Source organism: Cyclopterus lumpus, chromosome 5 (genome assembly GCF_009769545.1).
Source record: "Cyclopterus lumpus isolate fCycLum1 chromosome 5, fCycLum1.pri, whole genome shotgun sequence".
Classification (NCBI taxonomy): Eukaryota; Metazoa; Chordata; class Actinopteri; order Perciformes; family Cyclopteridae; genus Cyclopterus; species Cyclopterus lumpus.
Genome location: NC_046970.1, coordinates 1,322,424 through 1,343,501, shown reverse-complemented (window position 1 = coordinate 1,343,501; position 21,078 = coordinate 1,322,424). Strand labels below are relative to the sequence as shown.

Sequence of the window (21,078 nt, the reverse complement as noted above, 5' to 3'; positions counted from 1 at the left end):
ATGGTACTATAAACTCTAGTGGGGTTATATGGTACTATAAACTCTAGTGGGGTTATATGGTACTATGAGCTCTCTAGTGGGGTTATATGGTACTATAAACTCTCTAGTGGGGTTATATGGTACTATGACCTCTAGTGGGGTAATATGGTACTATAAACTCTCTAGTGGGGTAATATGGTACTATGAACTCTAGTGGGGTTATATGGTACTATAAACTCTCTAGTATGGTTATATGGTACTATAAACTCTCTAGTGGGGTAATATGGTACTATGAACTCTAGTGGGGTTATATGGTACTATAAACTCTCTAGTATGGTTATATGGTACTATAAACTCTAGTGGGGTTATATGGTACTATAAACTCTCTAGTGGGGTAATATGGTACTATGAGCTCTAGTGGGGTTATATGGTACTATAAACTCTCTAGTAGGGTTATATGGTACTATGAGCTCTAGTGGGGTTATATGGTACTATAAACTCTAGTGGGGTTATATGGTACTATGAGCTCTAGTGGGGTTATATGGTACTATACACTCTAGTGGGGTTATATGGTACTATGAGCTCTCTAGTGGGGTTATATGGTACTATAAACTCTAGTGGGGTTATATGGTACTATGAGCTCTCTAGTGGGGTTATATGGTACTATAAACTCTAGTGGGGTTATATGGTACTATGAGCTCTCTAGTGGGGTAATATGGTACTATAAACTCTCTAGTGGGGTTATATGGTACTATAAACTCTAGTGGGGTTATATGGTACTATAAACTCTAGTGGGGTTATATGGTACTATGAGCTCTCTAGTGGGGTTATATGGTACTATGAGCTCTAGTGGGGTTATATGGTACTATAAACTCTAGTGGGGTTATATGGTACTATAAACTCTAGTGGGGTTATATGGTACTATGAGCTCTCTAGTGGGGTTATATGGTACTATAAACTCTCTAGTGGGGTTATATGGTACTATGACCTCTAGTGGGGTAATATGGTACTATAAACTCTCTAGTGGGGTAATATGGTACTATGAACTCTAGTGGGGTTATATGGTACTATAAACTCTCTAGTATGGTTATATGGTACTATAAACTCTCTAGTGGGGTAATATGGTACTATGAACTCTAGTGGGGTTATATGGTACTATAAACTCTCTAGTATGGTTATATGGTACTATAAACTCTCTAGTGGGGTTATATGGTACTATGAGCTATTGGTTCTATTGTTTCCGTTTTTACCATGGAAAGTGCCTTCAATACTTTTTAAAGCGAAATACAAAATATATATTGTATATATATTATTATTATCATTGTAATGAAGAATATCACATACTTAACTTGGTTCAGATGGAGCTGTAAAAGTACGCTATCAGAGAACAGAGACATAGGCAACAGGAAGTGAGACAATACGCTTACCATAGTACGTCCATTTGATTAATTCTTCGACAAATGCATTGCTGAGCCCAACTACTACTTTTGTATATATTATATTATTATCAGTGCAGAGAGGTCACACATCTTCTCTTCACCCACTTACCTCACTGTACTGTGTTCACTCCTCCCATCTCATTCCAGCCCAGTGCCCCCCCAGTCCCCCAACCTCCCCGACCAGCCTGGCCCCTCCCCCTTCCTCTGCTGACTTCCCCACCTCAGCCCACATCATGGAGGCGTGAGTCCTACACGGTGAGTCTCTTGTTTCGACCCTCTCTGGGACTGCTTTTGATGCGATCTTCTGGGGTTTATGGGTTGATACATTGGGTTTGACCATTATAGGTTTAAATTGCAGTGCTCATGTTATTAAATGTAAGCAGATTGAGTCAACCGAATTTAACTTGTTCAAATATGTTAAAAAATAACCTTGCTGGTGCCATCTCTCATCACAACGAAGCAACTCCACAAAAGACTAAATCACTTAAACGTGGCCTCACACTTGAATAGGTGAAGGACATGTAGCAATTACAGTAGTCAGGAGAAAGGTGCACCGTAAGTTTACCATTAAGGGAGGTAAAGAGATGAAGTTGACAGCGTGAGATAACAAGTTGACCTATATTATGACTCAACTACCAACCATCTGCTTGTGTATGTCAACCATATGTCGTGTCACAAAGGTTAGCAGGGATTACAAATACCTTTTTCTTCAGATGGCTTTCAGAGTTAGAATTTCATGCATCTCCCATCAAAGTAAACATGTATCAGTACCCAATGATACAGGTCACTGTTCTTACTCCATCTTTCTTTGCTTTTTTCTGTCTGTAGCTCAAGCGCTGGCTGCTGTCAATTTTGATGGAGCAACTTTCTGAGGATTCACTGACTTAACTGAACAATGAAGATGGCCATGGAGAAATTACTTATTCTTTTCAGCACGTAAATTGAATTTCAACAAAAGCACTGAAAGCTGTTGAAGGAAGTTCCAAGGATGCAGGAGCATACATTTAAACCCCAAATGAAGCTATAAAGACTCCAGTTCATCTACTCAGTCTCCTGCGATGTGTTCCACATGGCACAAAGGAAGGCTCCACATCTCTTACCAGCTTCAAGATGGGAATATTTACATATCATTTTGCTCATGACATCATCTACAAAGTAGAGATTGCTCAACTATGTTGATGATGATGAGCTATTTTAGCCATTGAGAGGCCACACTGAAGAGGAACAAGAAAAAGAACAAGACAGAGTCTCAGAGGTTGACGAAACAAAAGACTCACTTCAGTAAAACCTACAGAGAGACGTTGTTCATTCTCATCTCATCCCCAGATAAACATTTAGAGACCTCCGAGGCTTGTGGCCCACACTTCGACAACTGAGGAAAATAAGATTGAAGCCTCTCATGCTCTCTAAAAAGCTGAGGACTCTCCTTCTGAGCTCACTGTGATGCCTGTTTCACCAACCACCTCCACCCCTTAAACTACCCCATCCTATCAACCTCGTCTGGTATCAATATCAATCTTTTGGAACTATTAGCATTACATAAAAAAGTAATGTCTTGAATTACATTTTGCATCGATGCCTCATCCATCTTTCACACCAAACACACCGTAGCGCAGAGTTGTGAGGCCAAATCGAAGATGAAGAGCATTACATCAACCATGACCTATTTTACAAAGCTGAATATGGCGACACCTCGTCCTATTTCCGATTCAGAGTATGACATTCGTAAAAACACAATGCTCATTTTCCATCCTGGTATCCTCACCCTCTCTAATACCAGTTGCATTATGATCATTTGATCTGCATGGTGGAGTATTGTTAGAAAGTAAGACTGTGGATGTACTCGCTGTCTGTATGGCTCTGTTCAGTTTGAAGCTGTGAGACAGGAAGTGACAAGCTTTCCTACAATGTTGTGGGTCAAGCATTGTAATAAAGAGCAGACTACAGGCAGCGGATTATGGACTGAGGTATACTAAATGAATTTCAACTTTTACAATAGCTGATAGAAAAAGCAGCCAGTGACACAATCCTCTGCCCTGTGTAACGAAGCACCTATCTGAGGTAACAACAGACTAAAGAAAGAGACTAAAGAAAGGACTAAAGAAAGAGACTAAAGAAAGAGACTAAAGAAAGGACTGAAGAAAGAGACTGAATAAAAGGACTAAAGAAAGGACTAAAGAAAGGACTAAAGAAAGAGACTAAAGAAAGAGACTAAAGAAAGAGACTAAAGAAAGAGACTAAAGAAAGGACTAAAGAAAGGACTGAAGAAAGAGACTGAATAAAAGGACTAAAGAAAGGACTAAAGAAAGGACTAAAGAAAGAGACTAAAGAAAGAGACTAAAGAAAGAGACTAAAGAAAGGACTGAAGAAAGAGACTGAATAAAAGGACTAAAGAAAGGACTAAAGAAAGAGACTAAAGAAAGGACTGAAGAAAGAGACTGAATAAAAGGACTAAAGAAAGGACTAAAGAAAGGACTAAAGAAAGAGACTAAAGAAAGAGACTAAAGAAAGAGACTAAAGAAAGAGACTAAAGAAAGGACTAAAGAAAGGGACTAAAGACAGGAATAAAGAAATGACTAAAGAAAGAGACTGAAGAAAAGGACTAAAGAAAGGACTAAAGAAAGAGACTAAAGAAAGGGACTAAAGAAAGGACTAAAGAAAGGGACTAAAGACAGGACTAAAGAAAGGACTAAAGAAAGAGACTGAAGAAAAGGACTAAAGAAAGGACTAAAGAAAGAGACTAAAGAAAGGGACTAAAGAAAGGACTAAAGAAAGAGACTAAAGAAAGGGACTAAAGACAGGAATAAAGAAAGGACTAAAGACAGGGCTGAAGAAAGGACTAAAGAAAGGACTAAAGACATGACTAAAGAAAGGACTAAAGAAAGGACTAAAGACAGGAATAAAGACATGTCTGAAGAAAAGGACTAAAGAAAGGACTAAAGACAGGGCTGAAGAAAGGACTAAAGAAAGGACTAAATACAGGAATAAAGAAAGGACTAAAGAAAGGACTAAAGAAAGAGACTAAAGAAAGGGACTAAAGAAAGGACTAAAGAAAGAGACTAAAGAAAGGGACTAAAGACAGGAATAAAGAAATGACTAAAGAAAGAGACTGAAGAAAATGACTAAAGAAAGGACTAAAGAAAGAGACTAAAGAAAGGGACTAAAGAAAGGACTAAAGAAAGAGACTAAAGAAAGGGACTAAAGAAAGGACTAAAGAAAGGACTAAAGAAAGAGACTAAAGAAAGGGACTAAAGACAGGAATAAAGAAAGGACTAAAGACAGGGCTGAAGAAAATGACTAAAGAAAGGACTAAAGACAGGGCTGAAGAAAGGACTAAAGAAAGAGACTAAAGAAAGGACTAAAGACAGGAATAAAGAAAGGACTAAAGAAAGGACTAAAGACAGGAATAAAGACATGTCTGAAGAAAAGGACTAAAGAAAGGACTAAAGACAGGGCTGAAGAAAGGACTAAGAAAAGGACTAAAGACAGGACTAAAGACTAAAGACAGGACTAGAGAAAGGACTAAAGACAGGACTACAGAAAGGACTGAGAAAGGGACTAGAGACTACAGAAAAGACTAAAGAAATGACTAAGAAAATGACTAGTGACTAAAGACAGGACCAGAGAAAGGACTAAAGACAGGACCAGAGAAAGGACTAAAGACAGGACCAGAGAAAGGACAGGTTATTATGAGTCCAGAAGCCTTGTCAATTTAATATTCCTTCACCATGTGTTCATGGCAACTACACTGTGGTCGAGGTAAGGACTTTTTCTAACCTCTATGACTTTTAAACAAAGATGGTGGTCATCAGTGATTAAACAAAGACATCTCTAGCTCTGACTAAAGTAGGACACGGGATGACCTCCACAGCATCGCTGTACATGCACCTGAACAACGTTTCTCATCCACAGCAGATGCATCCACATTTACTTCATCATTAACCCCTGTGTGCATATATATATATATATATATATATATATATATATATATATATATATATATATATATATATATATATACATATATATATATATATATATATATATATATGGTTCATATATATGGTTGTGTGGAAAGTGACCTTAGAAGAGTTACTCTGCTACAAAAGTAGTTGTATTTATGAAGAGGAGTATGTGAATGATGGTCATTTGAGAATCATGTGACATATCCCAACATGTCCTCCAGTCATGCAGTGCCATAAGTCTGAGACGTCTGTGTTTATATGTTGTGAATGGACATATTCATGACATGACGCAGTTCGAATCTGGAGGAAAAGCAATGATTATGTTGCATTTTGGTTAATCTAATTCTTCATTGATTAAGTCGGTGGCCGGGTGGGAAGCGGTTACTGCATCTGCTGCTCTTTGAAGAGAATGTGACGCATTTCTAAAACGCTTTCTGTAAACGTCTATCTTCAAATGTTTTGGCCATGTCTTCATTGCAACCTCCTCCAGATTTGAACGCTGTGACCACACACACAAATCCTTTGTTATATATACATATATATATATATGCCCTTACACTCTTCAATGTTACAGTGACTTGCCTTTGTAGAATGATATTTGATGTCCATAGTCAGTCAGAGACAATACGGCTAAACAATTAACGGCTCTCACTACACAAACAACTCAACAAGGATTTAAGAGAATACTTCTATTTTTTATTGTTTTAAGTATCTTTTTAGAAAGGGTCTATGTTCAAAAGAGGTAGTTACTATTTTTTTAGACGCATGCATATTCAATGACAAGTTGACAAGTTAAGATTTTACACTAAATTAAGTTTTGAATTTTTCACAATTTTTATTTTATTGCTCCTGAGGATTGTTTCAAGATATTTTTTAATGAATTGGAATCTTGATGTGTTAAGAAATGACAGCCAACCTGTGTTGTCCAATATTTGATACTAGATGTAGCATTTGTGGAAGATGAAAATAAAGAATATATACATTAGATAAATTGGTCAATGTATATAATATTTTTGATCTCAGTTATACGATATCCTACTATCACATGTAACCATTGCTATTTTGGGGGGAAATAGACAAACTGCTTGAACTATGCAAATAATAAAAAATATATAAAATGCTTGCTTTCAGAAAACCTTGCAATAAAGTGAATGTATACAACTACTGTGTTTTACTAGATGCTTCTGAATTCGTCACAGTATCTTGTATGATAGAACACGCCTGGAATGATGATCTGTTCACGGCTCTAATCTTATGTTCATGATGACGTTCACTGCCAAAAGGAAACATAAGTGTCCAGCCTGCTCGTTACCAAGAGGCTCCCTTGTGATATTCTACAGTCAAACTGTATGTCTGAAAGAATAAAGTGCAACAATAAAGATAGACTGGATTCTTTCACATCGAGGCTATTTATTGAAGGCAGTATGTGTCGTGCATACTATTGTACAGAAATAATAACAAGAGGCATAAAACACAACATGAAACACAGCATTGACAAGCAACTCTTGATTCATGACCCCTCTGATTGTTTTTAGTGATGTCATCATGTTCCCAGATGTCCGCTAATACTTCGGTGTCATTATTACCAATAATGGCTGATGTTACAAAAAAGTGGTGAAACAGGAATTATCCTTAAACATTTTGCACCCCAGAGTTCCTCTTGAAGGATGCTAACTTTCAAAGAATAAAAGAGCATGCAATGTATTCGTAAAAAGAACTAATCCGTTCAATGCATTGATATTGATATATTGAGTGAATCCTTTAGACACTGGTTAAAAGCTTTATTGCAAATGTGGTTTTCAGAATGGAGATAACGGCAGATGGGTACTATCTAGAGTATGTAATGGGAATTTTATGTTCTATCTTTCTATTTGTGAAGTGGCTTAATAATCTCTATATGCAAATCATCTTCTCTTCTGCAGTGCACAATACAAAGGACCCGTTGTCATGTCATCAATCACTTCTGATCTGTGATTCCCACATTGACCAAATTCCTTTGTTCTTACTACAACCTGAAATATCTCTTCTATGGATTATCTCTCTTCTATCCATGCCATGTGGATGATCTCTCTTCTATCCATGCCATGTGGACTATCTCTCTTCTATCCATGCCATGTGGATGATCTCTCTTCTATCCATGCCATGTGGATGATCTCTCTTCTATCCATGCCATGTGGACTATCTCTCTTCTATCCATGCCATGTGGACTATCTCTCTTCTATCCATGCCATGTGGACTATCTCTCTTCTATCCATGCCATGTGGATGATCTCTCTTCTATCCATGCCATGTGGATGATCTCTCTTCTATCCATGCCATGTGGATGATCTCTCTTCTATCCATGCCATGTGGATGATCTCTCTTCTATCCATGCCATGTGGATGATCTCTCTTCTATCCATGCCATGTGGATGATCTCTCTTCTATCCATGCCATGTGGACTATCTCTCTTCTATCCATGCCATGTGGACTATCTCTCTTCTATCCATGCCATGTGGACTATCTCTCTTCTATCCATGCCATGTGGACTATCTCTCTTCTATCCATGCCATGTGGACTATCTCACTTCTATCCATGCCATGTGGACTATCTCTCTTCTATCCATGCCATGTGGACTATCTCTCTTCTATCCATGCCATGTGGACTATCTCTCTTCTATCCATGCCATGTGGACTATCTCACTTCTATCCATGCCATGTGGACTATCTCTCTTCTATCCATGCCGACTATCTCTCTTCTATCCATGCCATGTGGACTATCTCACTTCTATCCATGCCATGTGGACTATCTCTCTTCTATCCATGCCGACTATCTCTCTTCTATCCATGCCATGTGGACTATCTTTCTTCTATCCATGCCATGTGGACTATCTCTCTTCTATCCATGCCATGTGGACTATCTCTCTTCTATCCATGCCATGTGGACTATCTCTCTTCTATCCATGCCATGTGGACTATCTCTCTTCTATCCATGCCATGTGGACTATCTCACTTCTATCCATGCCATGTGGACTATCTCTCTTCTATCCATGCCATGTGGACTATCTCTCTTCTATCCATGCCATGTGGACTATCTCACTTCTATCCATGCCATGTGGACTATCTCTCTTCTATCCATGCCGACTATCTCTCTTCTATCCATGCCATGTGGACTATCTCACTTCTATCCATGCCATGTGGACTATCTCTCTTCTATCCATGCCGACTATCTCTCTTCTATCCATGCCATGTGGACTATCTCTCTTCTATCCATGCCATGTGGACTATCTCTCTTCTATCCATGCCATGTGGACTATCTCTCTTCTATCCATGCCGACTATCTCACTTCTATCCATGCCATGTGGACTATCTCTCTTCTATCCATGCCATGTGGACTATCTCTCTTCTATCCATGCCGACTATCTCTCTTCTATCCATGCCATGTGGACTATCTTTCTTCTATCCATGCCATGTGGACTATCTCTCTTGTATCCATGCCATGTGGACTATCTCACTTCTATCCATGCCATGTGGACTATCTCTCTTCTATCCATGCCATGTGGACTATCTCTCTTCTATCCATGCCATGTGGACTATCTCACTTCTATCCATGCCATGTGGACTATCTCTCTTCTATCCATGCCATGTGGACTATCTCTCTTCTATCCATGCCATGTGGACTATCTCTTTTCTATCCATGCCATGTGGACTATCTCACTTCTATCCATGCCATGTGGACTATCTCTCTTCTATCCATGCCGACTATCTCTCTTCTATCCATGCCATGTGGACTATCTCACTTCTATCCATGCCATGTGGACTATCTCTCTTCTATCCATGCCGACTATCTCTCTTCTATCCATGCCATGTGGACTATCTCTCTTCTATCCATGCCATGTGGACTATCTCACTTCTATCCATGCCATGTGGACTATCTCTCTTCTATCCATGCCGACTATCTCTCTTCTATCCATGCCATGTGGACTATCTCTCTTCTATCCATGCCATGTGGACTATCTCTCTTCTATCCATGCCATGTGGACTATCTCTCTTCTATCCATGCCGACTATCTCACTTCTATCCATGCCATGTGGACTATCTCTCTTCTATCCATGCCATGTGGACTATCTCTCTTCTATCCATGTGGACTATCTCACTTCTATCCATGCCATGTGGACTATCTCTCTTCTATCCATGCCATGTGGACTATCTCTCTTCTATCCATGCCGACTATCTCACTTCTATCCATGCCATGTGGACTATCTCACTTATATCCATGCCATGTGGACTATCTCTCTTCTATCCATGCCGACTATCTCACTTCTATCCATGCCATGTGGACTATCTCACTTCTATCCATGCCATGTGGACTATCTCTCTTCTATCCATGTGGACTATCTCACTTCTATCCATGCCATGTGGACTATCTCTCTTCTATCCATGCCAACTATCTCTCTTCTATCCATGCCATGTGGACTATCTCTCTTCACTGACTCTGTAATAATGCCTCTTCTCTGCGCAGGGAATACGAGATTTCATAGACAAGTTCTGGTTCTTCGATATTCGTCATTTCAGCATTAAAGGACTCAACAAACTATAGTGGACGGGAAGGAGGAGTCCGGTGTGAAGACCGAAAGGCGCCAGGACCGGAGACGGGGAGCACCGAACAGCCGACAGGCAGGCGGTGATTCATCCGAGGCTTCCATGAAGGTGCCACCTGCCCATCAGGACTCAAACTCACCAATCACACCCAATCATACACAGCAGGCACAGCCGGACAGGCGGACTGGGTCAAACTGCCTGATCCTCTGGTTGAAGGGGTGACTGTGGGTCAGCGGTTAGCAGGTCCGTCTATCAATCAGAGGATCGGCGGTTCGATCCCCGGCTGCTTGCCCTAGTCAATGTGTCCTTGAGCAAGACACTTAACCCTGAATTGCTTGTATGATTATAAGTCCCTTTGGATAAAAGCATCAGCTAAATGTAATATAATAACTCTTCCAGACAAAGTCCATCTGTTTTAAAAAGATGTTTGCAGAAAAAAGTTGACATTTTCAATAAAATTAATCTCTCAACATATTATTCTCAATGTCAGTAGATGGCGACTGATTTACATCATCAAAGAGACAATATAATATACAATAGTTTCACATTGTAATTAAGAACTTGTCAGCGTTCTAATCCACCTTGACGTTGTTTTACCTTCATTTACTACTTCGTACTTTGAGTAGTGACGTATCGTGCGTCTCGTAAACATGAAAACAAGGCAGCTGATTAATGGTTTCTGGAGGCTGGGTATGAACATTAACATTCACACAGTGTGGATACTATGGGCTGAACTATGTACACCAGATGGTCTCAGGTCTCCAGCAGCCCAACAACAGATACGGGGTCAAACCTGACAATCCCCAGCGATCATTGGGGGCCCAATGTGCGCCTATTCTGGTTAATGTTCACCTCCCACACTGACAACATCAACGCACAAAGGTCACCGCTCAGTCAAGGAAGGAGCCATTTGTTTCCGACAGTCTCAGAGAAGAAACAGAGCGGCTGAGTGGAGCCGGAGGGACAACGGGATGACCATGACGACCATCACAGAGTTCCAGAGTAAGTGTTTCTCTTCTAGTAGTCGGGGTGAAGCAGTCGGAGCCCGCAGAGCATTGGTTTGGTTTCAGAATGCAGAGATGTACGTATGGCTGCTCTGCCCTCAATGGAAAAGACTGCAGGACTTTTCAAAGTTAATAACAGCTCAGTTCATTTCCAGGTTGTATCTATTTATATTAGAAGGAGTCTAAAGATGCTCTCTAGCGCATCAAAACATCATATTCCAAAGTGTGACTGAGGAGCTGTGTATGGAAAGATCAACGTTAGTGCGACTGGTACGAGTCCCTCATTGACACGCTTCCCATTCATTGTCTATGTAAGCAGCCGTGCAATGCACTCTGGGAGGAGAGCACTGAGTTTCATATATAGATAGAAGACAGGAAGACATGTTATATTTATAGTGTGTTCATATTTATTCTACTGTCTATTCTGCATATCTGGTCTATAGTGTATTCATATTTATTCTACTCTCTATATGGTTGATATCTGATCTATAGTATATTCATATTTATTCTAGTGTCTATTATCTATATATCTGGTCTATAGTGTATTCATATTTATTCTAGTGTCTATTATCTATATATCTGGTCTATAGTGTATTCATATTTATTCTACTCTCTATATGGTTGATATCTGATCTATAGTATATTCATATTTATTCTAGTGTCTATTATCTATATATCTGGTCTATAGTGTATTCATATTTATTCTATTCTCTATATGGTTGATATCTGATCTATAGTGTATTCATATTTATTCTATTCTCTATATGGTTGATATCTGATCTATAGTGTATTCATATTTATTCTAGTGTCTATTATCTATATATCTGATCTATAGTGTATTCATATTTATTCTAGTATCTATTATCTATATATCTGGTCTATAGTGTATTCATATTTATTCTAGTATCTATTATCTATATATCTGGTCTATAGTATATTCATATTTATTCTACTATCTATTCTGCATATATCTCTTTTACAGTGTATTCATATTTAATCTACTGACTATGTAGCTAATATCTGATTCATAGTTTTTATTCGGGATAACTTTCACACACAGCACATGTACTACTGATAAGTCCAGTTATGAGATCACAGATTTATGGCTGTTGTTAAAAATACAAATCTCAGACTTATGTTGTGTCTATATTTCACAAAACTTCCTGTTAGCAGGAGGAGCCGCTTGCATTTCCTCCTCTAGTGTAAAGGGAGGCAGATCCTGGTGACGGTCCTGGTGATCCTGGTGATGGTCCTGGTGACGGTCCTGGTGATCCTGGTGACGGTCCTGGTGATCCTGGTAACGGTCCTGGTGATCCTGGTGACGGTCCTGGTGATCCTGGTGACGGTCCTGGTGACGGTCCTGGTGATCCTGGTGACGGTCCTGGTGATCCTGGTAACGGTCCTGGTGATCCTGGTGACGGTCCTGGTGATCCTGGTGACGGTCCTGGTGATCCTGGTAATGGTCCTGGTGACGGTCCTGGTGATGGTCCTGGTGACGGTCCTGGTGATCCTGGTGATGGTCCTGGTGACGGTCCTGGTGATCCTGGTGATGGTCCTGGTGATGGTCCTGGTGATGGTCCTGGTGACGGTCCTGGTGATCCTGGTGACGGTCCTGGTGATCCTGGTAACGGTCCTGGTGATGGTCCTGGTGACGGTCCTGGTGACGGTCCTGGTGACGGTCCTGGTGATCCTGGTGACAGTCCTGGTGATCCTGGTGACGGTCCTGGTGATCCTGGTGATCCTGGTGACGGTCCTGGTTATCCTGGTAACGGTCCTGGTGACGGTCCTGGTGATGGTCCTGGTGACGGTCCTGGTGATCCTGGTGATGGTCCTGGTGATGGTCCTGGTGACGGTCCTGGTGACGGTCCTGGTGATGGTCCTGGTGACGGTCCTGGTGACGGTCCTGGTGACGGTCCTGGTGATCCTGGTGATGGTCCTGGTGATGGTCCTGGTGATGGTCCTGGTGACGGTCCTGGTGACGGTCCTGGTGATGGTCCTGGTGACGGTCCTGGTAACGGTCCTGGTGATGGTCCTGGTGACGGTCCTGGTGACGGTCCTGGTGACGGTCCTGGTGATCCTGGTGATCCTGGTGACAGTCCTGGTGATCCTGGTGACGGTCCTGGTGATCCTGGTGACGGTCCTGGTTATCCTGGTAACGGTCCTGGTTATCCTGGTGACGGTCCTGGTTATCCTGGTAATGGTCCTGGTGACGGTCCTGGTGATGGTCCTGGTGATGGTCCTGGTGACGGTCCTGGTGATCCTGGTGACGGTCCTGGTGATCCTGGTGATGGTCCTGGTGACGGTCCTGGTGATTCTGGTGATGGTCCTGGTGATCCTGGTGATGGTCCTGGTGACGGTCCTGGTGATCCTGGTGACGGTCCTGGTGATCCTGGTAACGATCCTGGTGACGGTCCTGGTGATGTTCCTGGTGATGGTCCTGGTGACGGTCCTGGTGATCCTGGTTACGGTCCTGGTGACGGTCCTGGTGATCCTGGTGACGGTCCTGGTGACGGTCCTGGTGATCCTGGTGACGGTCCTGGTGATCCTGGTGATGGTCCTGGTGATCCTGGTGACGGTCCTGGTGATCCTGGTGACGGTCCTGGTGACGGTCCTGGTGATCCTGGTGACGGTCCTGGTGGTCCTGGTGATCCTGGTGACGGTCCTGGTGACGGTCCTGGTGATCCTGGTTACGGTCCTGGTGATGGTCCTGGTGACGGTCCTGGTGATCCTGGTGATCCTGGTGATCCTGGTGACGGTCCTGGTGACGGTCCTGGTGGTCCTGGTGATGGTCCTGGTGATCCTGGTGACGGTCCTGGTGACGGTCCTGGTGGTCCTGGTGACGGTCCTGGTGGTCCTGGTGATGGTCCTGCTCTGGGCCCCAACTCCTATTTCTGTCTGTTGTGGTTCACACATGTCCGGCTGGTAAACTGAACCTTCTTTCCAAAATGAAAGATTCAAGCCTAAGCAGAGAGGTTAGGTAGGTCAGAGACCTTTGAGAGATGGATTAACATGTGTTGGCCATAAGAAACATATAAATGTGTCCATTACATCCCAGTAATACATGATGTAACATCTTGTCCCCGGCTCCAGGTAATAGCTCTACAGCCCCCGACGAGGTGCCATGCTTCCAGCTGAATGAATAAAGGGAACTTATTGCTGATTGCATACCCTGTCAACTACCACATCTATCCCCAGGATGATACCTGCAGCTTATTGTTATTATTATAAGTTGTCATATTGCCCCATACACTGTGTGTGCTTGTCTTCCAGAGATTGGTGTTGGTCTGATGGGGTTCGGGTTGTTTTTCCTGCTCTTTGGTGTGCTGCTGTATTTTGACTCTGTCCTGCTGGCCTTCGGGAATGTGAGTAACCGCTCATGTCACATAGCTCTGCTCAGTGTCAACCAGTTTACCACCTTAAACCTCAAATAAGAGTGAGATATGTTATCATGAGAGAGGGAGAGTACACACATACAGACCGAGAAGTGACATTTGACTTATTATGTGGTAATTAATTGATGTAGTTCCGTGACAAGTGTACATTTCTTTCCTTCTTTTCTTCTCTAGATTCTGCTTCTGGCTGGTTTGACGTTCATCATCGGACTCCGGAGGACAGCCTCCTTCTTCTTCCAAAGACAAAAGTTTCGGGGTTCTTCCTTCTTCCTGGGAGGCGTGTCTCTGGTGCTGTGTCGTTGGCCCGTCATTGGAATGCTGCTGGAGGGTTATGGCTTTGTGCTTTTATTCAGGTAATCCAGCTTGTGTTTCTGGACCCAATGAATCATTGTCCCATTGTTTCTGATTGTTGTGTTTGTCTTATACTGTAGACAGGTGGACATGTTGTAAATGACCACATTAGATCCTCATTGGTGGTATGTACATGTTTAGAAACAAAGAAAGCTTTTCCAAGGCCACTCTGTTGGTTCCCTGTGCAGGTCTTTCTTCCCCATGGCCGTGATGTTTGTGCTGTCGTCTGTGAACATCCCTTTCCTCACTGCAGTAGGTTTCAAAAGGAAGAACCTGCCTATTGTTAAACTTTTATTTGACGTGACTCAAGGATGTGACTCCAGGGATTTGACAGTATGTTGCTTTTAATTTGTTCCGTTAGTTTTTCTCCAGCCGCTCCTCCATGGTCTGAGCTGAGGCCATGATGCAGCAGGGAGGACATGCTGGACTGGTGACCTGATACTGGGATACTGGGTCGGCACAGGAGGACAACCCAGGAGTAACTGCACAATAATTTGACTCTTGTTGTCATTGATTTTTTTGATAATGAATTGTGTTTTGTACCATATCTGGTTACAGTTATTAATCAACAATCAAAAGATAAGCGGCTTAAAAGCTGCACTATTTTAAAACCATCCGAATGTTATACATCATTTACTGTGTTGTTAATATCTTTTTGAAAAATAAATGTTTCTATATTGTCTGACAGTTTTACATAAGTTATAAGATGTTTATGGGACTATGAGGGCTCATGAGGGATCCACAGTTTAAAAGTGATCGATAAAAGCTCAAAATCATCTGTTCAAGGAGCAGGAAGCCGATGAAGAGGAGCCGGGTTAACGGTGATGCGATGCCGTCTGTTAACACCAGTTCTAGTTTATGCAGTTACAGTAGTCAAGGCTAGAAAAGACAAAAGCATAAATGACTTTTTCCAGGTTTGATTTTGGAGCTGGTTCATATTAATAGGAAGCAGGACTGGACACCTTGAGGATGTGTGGTTTCTCGTTTGTGGACGGATTATAAAGCCCTGTTTTGTAATATCATTTATGAGTTTGGGCTCTACAAAATGAATTGAGTGGAATGGAAGTCAAATAGTACTAAGTTAATTTAAAGGTTTCGGGCAGTGGACTTTATGTTAATAAACAAGGGCCCAGGGGCACTTAAATGGCCCTGAGGGTTTGGGGGACTGAATAATATGATTTCTGGTTTTGAGTTATTGAGTGGAAGAAAATGTTCTGCTATCAAAATAGCAGCTATGCTTCTTGGCTCCTCGGGTCTTAATGGTGTTTTATTAATAACATAGTTCGGGAACCAAGGCCACGCACCGAACTCAGCCAAACATCCGAGCCCTAAGTACTTCCTGAAGCCTCGGAGGTCCTGAAGCCTCGGAGCTCCTGAAGCCTCGGAGGTCCTGAAGCCTCGGAGCACTTGAAGCCTCGGCGCACCTGAAGCCTCGGAGGTCCTGAAGCCTCGGAGCACCTGAAGCCTCGGAGGTCCTGAAGCCTCGGAGCTCCTGAAGCCTCGGAGCACCTGAAGCCTCAGAGGTCCTGAAGCCTCGGAGGTCCTGAAGCCTCGGAGCACGTGAAGCCTCGGCGCTCCTGAAGCCTCGGAGGTCCTGAAGCCTCGGAGCTCCTGAAGCCTCGGAGCTCCTGAAGCCTCGGCACTCCTGAAGCCTCGGAGCTCCTGAAGCCTCGGCACTCCTGAAGCCTCGGAGCTCCTGAAGGCTCGGCGCACCTGAAGTCTCGGCGCTCCTGAAGCCTCGGTGCACCTGAAGCCTCGGAGGTCCTGAAGCCTCGGAGCTCCTGAAGCCTCGGAGGTCCTGAAGCCTCGGCGCTCCTGAAGCCTCGGAGCACCTGAAGCCTCGGCGCTCCTGAAGCCTCGGAGGTCCTGAAGCCTCGGAGCTCCTGAAGCCTCGGAGCTCCTGAAGCCTCGGCGCTCCTGAAGCCTCGGAGGTCCTGAAGCCTCGGAGCACCTGAAGCCTCAGCGCACCTGCAGCCTCGGAGGTCCTGAAGCCTCGGAGCACCTGAAGCCTTGGCGCACCTGAAGCCTCGGCGCACCTGAAGCCTCGGAGGTCCTGAAGCCTCGGAGCACCTGAAGCCTCAGCGCACCTGCAGCCTCGGAGGTCCTGAAGCCTCGGAGCACCTGAAGCCTCGGAGGTCCTGAAGCCTCGGAGCTCCTGAAGCCTCGGAGCACGTGAAGCCTCGGCGCTCCTGAAGCCTCGGAGGTCCTGAAGCCTCGGAGCTCCTGAAGCCTCGGCACTCCTGAAGCCTCGGAGCTCCTGAAGCCTCGGCGCACCTGAAGTCTCGGCGCTCCTGAAGCCTCGGAGCACGTGAAGCCTCGGCGCTCCTGAAGCCTCGGAGGTCCTGAAGCCTCGGCGCTCCTGAAGCCTCGGAGGTCCTGAAGCCTCGGAGCTCCTGAAGCCTTGGCACTCCTGAAGCCTCGGAGCTCCTGAAGCCTCGGCGCACCTAAAGTCTCGGCGCTCCTGAAGCCTCGGTGCACCTGAAGCCTCGGAGGTCCTGAAGCCTCGGCGCTCCTGAAGCCTCGGAGGTCCTGAAGCCTCGGAGCTCCTGAAGCCTCGGCGCTCCTGAAGTCTCGGCGCTCCTGAAGCCTCGGAGCACCTGAAGCCTCGGAGGTCCTGAAGCCTCGGCGCTCCTGAAGTCTCGGCGCTCCTGAAGCCTCGGAGCACCTGAAGCCTCGGAGGTCCTGAAGCCTCGGCGCTCCTGAAGCCTCGGTGCACCTGAAGCCTCGGAGGTCCTGAAGCCTCGGCGCTCCTGAAGCCTCGGAGGTCCTGAAGCCTCGGAGGTCCTGAAGCCTCGGTGCTCCTGAAGCCTCGGAGGTCCTGAAGCCTCGGAGCACCTGAAGCCTCGCCGCACCTGAAGCCTCAGAGGTCCTGAAGCCTCGGAGCACCTGATGCCTCGGAGGTCCTGAAGCCTCGGAGGTCCTGAAGCCTCGGAGCACCTGAAGCCTCGGAGGTCCTGAAGCCTCGGAGAACCTGAAGCCTCGGAGGTCCTGAAGCCTCGGAGCTCCTGAAGCCTCGGAGCACGTGAAGCCTCGGCGCTCCTGAAGCCTCGGAGGTCCTGAAGCCTCGGCGCACCTGAAGTCTCTGCGCTCCTGAAGCCTCGGAGCACGTGAAGCCTCGGCGCTCCTGAAGCCTCGGAGGTCCTGAAGCCTCGGAGCTCCTGAAGCCTCGGCACTCCTGAAACCTCGGAGCTCCTGAAGCCTCGGCGCACCTAAAGTCTCGGCGCTCCTGAAGCCTCGGTGCACCTGAAGCCTCGGAGGTCCTGAAGCCTCGGCGCTCCTGAAGCCTCGGAGGTCCTGAAGCCTCGGAGGTCCTGAAGCCTCGGAGGTCCTGAAGCCTCGGAGCTCCTGAAGCCTCGGCACTCCTGAAGCCTCGGAGCTCCTGAAGCCTCGGCGCACCTGAAGTCTCGGCGCTCCTGAAGCCTCGGAGCACGTGAAGCCTCGGCGCTCCTGAAGCCTCGGAGGTCCTGAAGCCTCGGCGCTCCTGAAGCCTCGGAGGTCCTGAAGCCTCGGAGCTCCTGAAGCCTTGGCACTCCTGAAGCCTCGGAGCTCCTGAAGCCTCGGCGCACCTAAAGTCTCGGCGCTCCTGAAGCCTCGGTGCACCTGAAGCCTCGGAGGTCCTGAAGCCTCGGCGCTCCTGAAGCCTCGGAGGTCCTGAAGCCTCGGAGGTCCTGAAGCCTCGGCGCTCCTGAAGCCTCGGAGGTCCTGAAGCCTCGGAGCTCCTGAAGCCTCGGCGCTCCTGAAGTCTCGGCGCTCCTGAAGCCTCGGAGCACCTGAAGCCTCGGAGGTCCTGAAGCCTCGGCGCTCCTGAAGCCTCGGTGCACCTGAAGCCTCGGAGGTCCTGAAGCCTCGGCGCTCCTGAAGCCTCGGAGGTCCTGAAGCCTCGGAGGTCCTGAAGCCTCGGTGCTCCTGAAGCCTCGGAGGTCCTGAAGCCTCGGAGCACCTGAAGCCTCGCCGCACCTGAAGCCTCAGAGGTCCTGAAGCCTCGGAGCACCTGATGCCTCGGAGGTCCTGAAGCCTCGGAGGTCCTGAAGCCTCGGAGCACCTGAAGCCTCGGAGGTCCTGAAGCCTCGGAGAACCTGAAGCCTCGGAGGTCCTGAAGCCTCGGAGCTCCTGAAGCCTCGGAGCACGTGAAGCCTCGGCGCTCCTGAAGCCTCGGAGGTCCTGAAGCCTCGGCGCACCTGAAGTCTCTGCGCTCCTGAAGCCTCGGAGCACGTGAAGCCTCGGCGCTCCTGAAGCCTCGGAGGTCCTGAAGCCTCGGAGCTCCTGAAGCCTCGGCACTCCTGAAACCTCGGAGCTCCTGAAGCCTCGGCGCACCTAAAGTCTCGGCGCTCCTGAAGCCTCGGTGCACCTGAAGCCTCGGAGGTCCTGAAGCCTCGGCGCTCCTGAAGCCTCGGAGGTCCTGAAGCCTCGGAGGTCCTGAAGCCTCGGAGCTCCTGAAGCCTCGGCGCACCTGAAGTCTCGGCGCTCCTGAAGCCTCGGAGGTCCTGAAGCCTCGGAGGTCCTGAAGCCTCGGCGCTCCTGAAGCCTGGGAGCACGTGAAGCCTCGGCGCTCCTGAAGCCTCGGAGGTCCTGAAGCCTCGGCGCTCCTGAAGCCTCGGTGCACCTGAAGCCTCGGAGGTCCTGAAGCCTCGGCGCTCCTGAAGCCTCGGAGGTCCTGAAGCCTCGGAGCACCTGAAGCCTCGGAGGTCCTGAAGCCTCGGAGCTCCTGAAGCCTCGGAGCACCTGAAGCCTCGGCGCTCTTGAAGCCTCGGAGCACCTGAAGCCTCGGAGGTCCTGAAGCCTCGGAGCTCCTGAAGCCTCGGAGCACCTGAAGCCTCGGCGCTCCTGAAGCCTCGGAGGTCCTGAAGCCTCGGAGGTCCTGAAGCCTCGGAGCTCCTGAAGCCTCGGAGCACCTGAAGCCTCGGCGCTCCTGAAGCCTCGGAGGTCCTGAAGCCTCGGAGCTCCTGAAGCCTCGGCGCACCTGAAGCCTCGGCGCTCCTGAAGCCTCGGCGCACCTGAAGTCTCGGCGCTCCTGAAGCCTCGGAGGTCCTGAAGCCTCGGAGGTCCTGAAGCCTCGGCGCTCCTGAAGCCTGGGAGCACGTGAAGCCTCGGCGCTCCTGAAGCCTCGGAGGTCCTGAAGCCTCGGCGCTCCTGAAGCCTCGGTGCACCTGAAGCCTCGGAGGTCCTGAAGCCTCGGCGCTCCTGAAGCCTCGGAGGTCCTGAAGCCTCGGAGCACCTGAAGCCTCGGAGGTCCTGAAGCCTCGGAGCTCCTGAAGCCTCGGAGCACCTGAAGCCTCGGCGCTCTTGAAGCCTCGGAGCACCTGAAGCCTCGGAGGTCCTGAAGCCTCGGAGCTCCTGAAGCCTCGGAGCACCTGAAGCCTCGGCGCTCCTGAAGCCTCGGAGGTCCTGAAGCCTCGGAGCTCCTGAAGCCTCGGCGCACCTGAAGCCTCGGCGCTCCTGAAGCCTCGGAGCACCTGAAGCCTCGGCGCTCCTGAAGCCTCGGAGGTCCTGAAGCCTCGGAGCTCCTGAAGCCTCGGCGCTCCTGAAGCCTCGGAGGTCCTGAAGCCTCGGAGGTCCTGAAGCCTTGGCGCTCCTGAAGCCTCGGAGGTCCTGAAGCCTCGGCGCTCCTGAAGCCTCGGTGCACCTGAAGCCTCAGCACTCCTGAAGCCTTGACGGTCCTGAAGCCTCGGAGCACCTGAAGCCTCAGCGCACCTGAAGCCTCGGAGGTCCTGAAGACTCGGCGCTCCTGAAGCCTCGGAGGTCCTGAAGCCTCGAAGCACCTGAAGCCTCGGCGCACCTGAAGCCTCGGCGCACCTGAAGCCTCGGCGCGCCTGAAGCCTCGGAGGTCCTGAAGCCTCGGAGGTCCTGAAGCCTCGGAGCACCTGAAGCCTCGGAGGTCCTGAAGCCTCGGAGCACCTGAATCCTCGGAGGTCCTGAAGCCTCGGAGCACCTGAAGCCTCGGAGGTCCTGAAGCCTCGGAGCACCTGAAGCCTCGGAGGTCCTGAAGACTCGGCGCTCCTGAAGCCTCGGAGGTCCTGAAGCCTCGAAGCACCTGAAGCCTCGGCGCACCTGAAGCCTCGGCGCACCTGAAGCCTCGGCGCGCCTGAAGCCTCGGAGGTCCTGAAGCCTCGGAGGTCCTGAAGCCTCGGAGCACCTGAAGCCTCGGAGGTCCTGAAGCCTCGGAGCACCTGAATCCTCGGAGGTCCTGAAGCCTCGGCGCACCTGAAGCCTCGGCGCGCCTGAAGCCTCGGAGGTCCTGAAGCCTCGGAGGTCCTGAAGCCTCGGCGCGCCTGAAGCCTCGGAGGTCCTGAAGCCTCGGAGGTCCTGAAGCCTCGGAGCACCTGAAGCCTCGGCGCACCTGAAGCCTCGGCGCGCCTGAAGCCTCGGAGGT

The 21,078-nt window shown here is 47.5% G+C and overlaps 2 protein-coding genes across 2 annotated transcripts in view; both read left to right on the top strand.

The window, feature by feature from the left end:
* Window positions 1-4,097, top strand: part of plekha6 (pleckstrin homology domain containing, family A member 6) — a 55,283-nt gene extending 51,186 nt beyond the window's left edge. Inside the window, exons 24-25 of the mRNA XM_034532678.1 lie at window positions 1,566-1,673; window positions 2,247-4,097. Of these exons, the coding sequence (XP_034388569.1) occupies window positions 1,566-1,663 (98 nt within the window). The 3' untranslated portion in view covers window positions 1,664-1,673; window positions 2,247-4,097. The remainder of the gene's footprint in view (window positions 1-1,565; window positions 1,674-2,246) is intronic.
* A 6,800-nt stretch (window positions 4,098-10,897) lies between these two features.
* On the top strand, window positions 10,898-15,851 carry golt1a (golgi transport 1A). Its single transcript, XM_034532046.1, has 5 exons — window positions 10,898-10,963; window positions 14,236-14,327; window positions 14,532-14,710; window positions 14,897-14,964; window positions 15,790-15,851. The coding sequence occupies exons 1-5, from the start codon at window positions 10,933-10,935 to the stop codon at window positions 15,849-15,851; spliced, it is 432 nt and encodes a 143-aa protein (XP_034387937.1). The 5' UTR covers window positions 10,898-10,932.
* Window positions 15,852-21,078: the final 5,227 nt, after the last annotated feature.

Coding starts and splice junctions, on each gene's coding strand:
- golt1a (XM_034532046.1), top strand. CDS start 10,933: ATGACCATGACGACCATCACAGAGTTCCAGA. Junction 14,328..14,531: donor TCCTGCTGGCCTTCGGGAAT/GTGAGTAACCGC, acceptor TTTCTTCTCTAG/ATTCTGCTTCTGGCTGGTTT. Junction 14,965..15,789: donor CCCTTTCCTCACTGCAGTAG/GTTTCAAAAGGA, acceptor AATAGTACTAAG/TTAATTTAAAGGTTTCGGGC.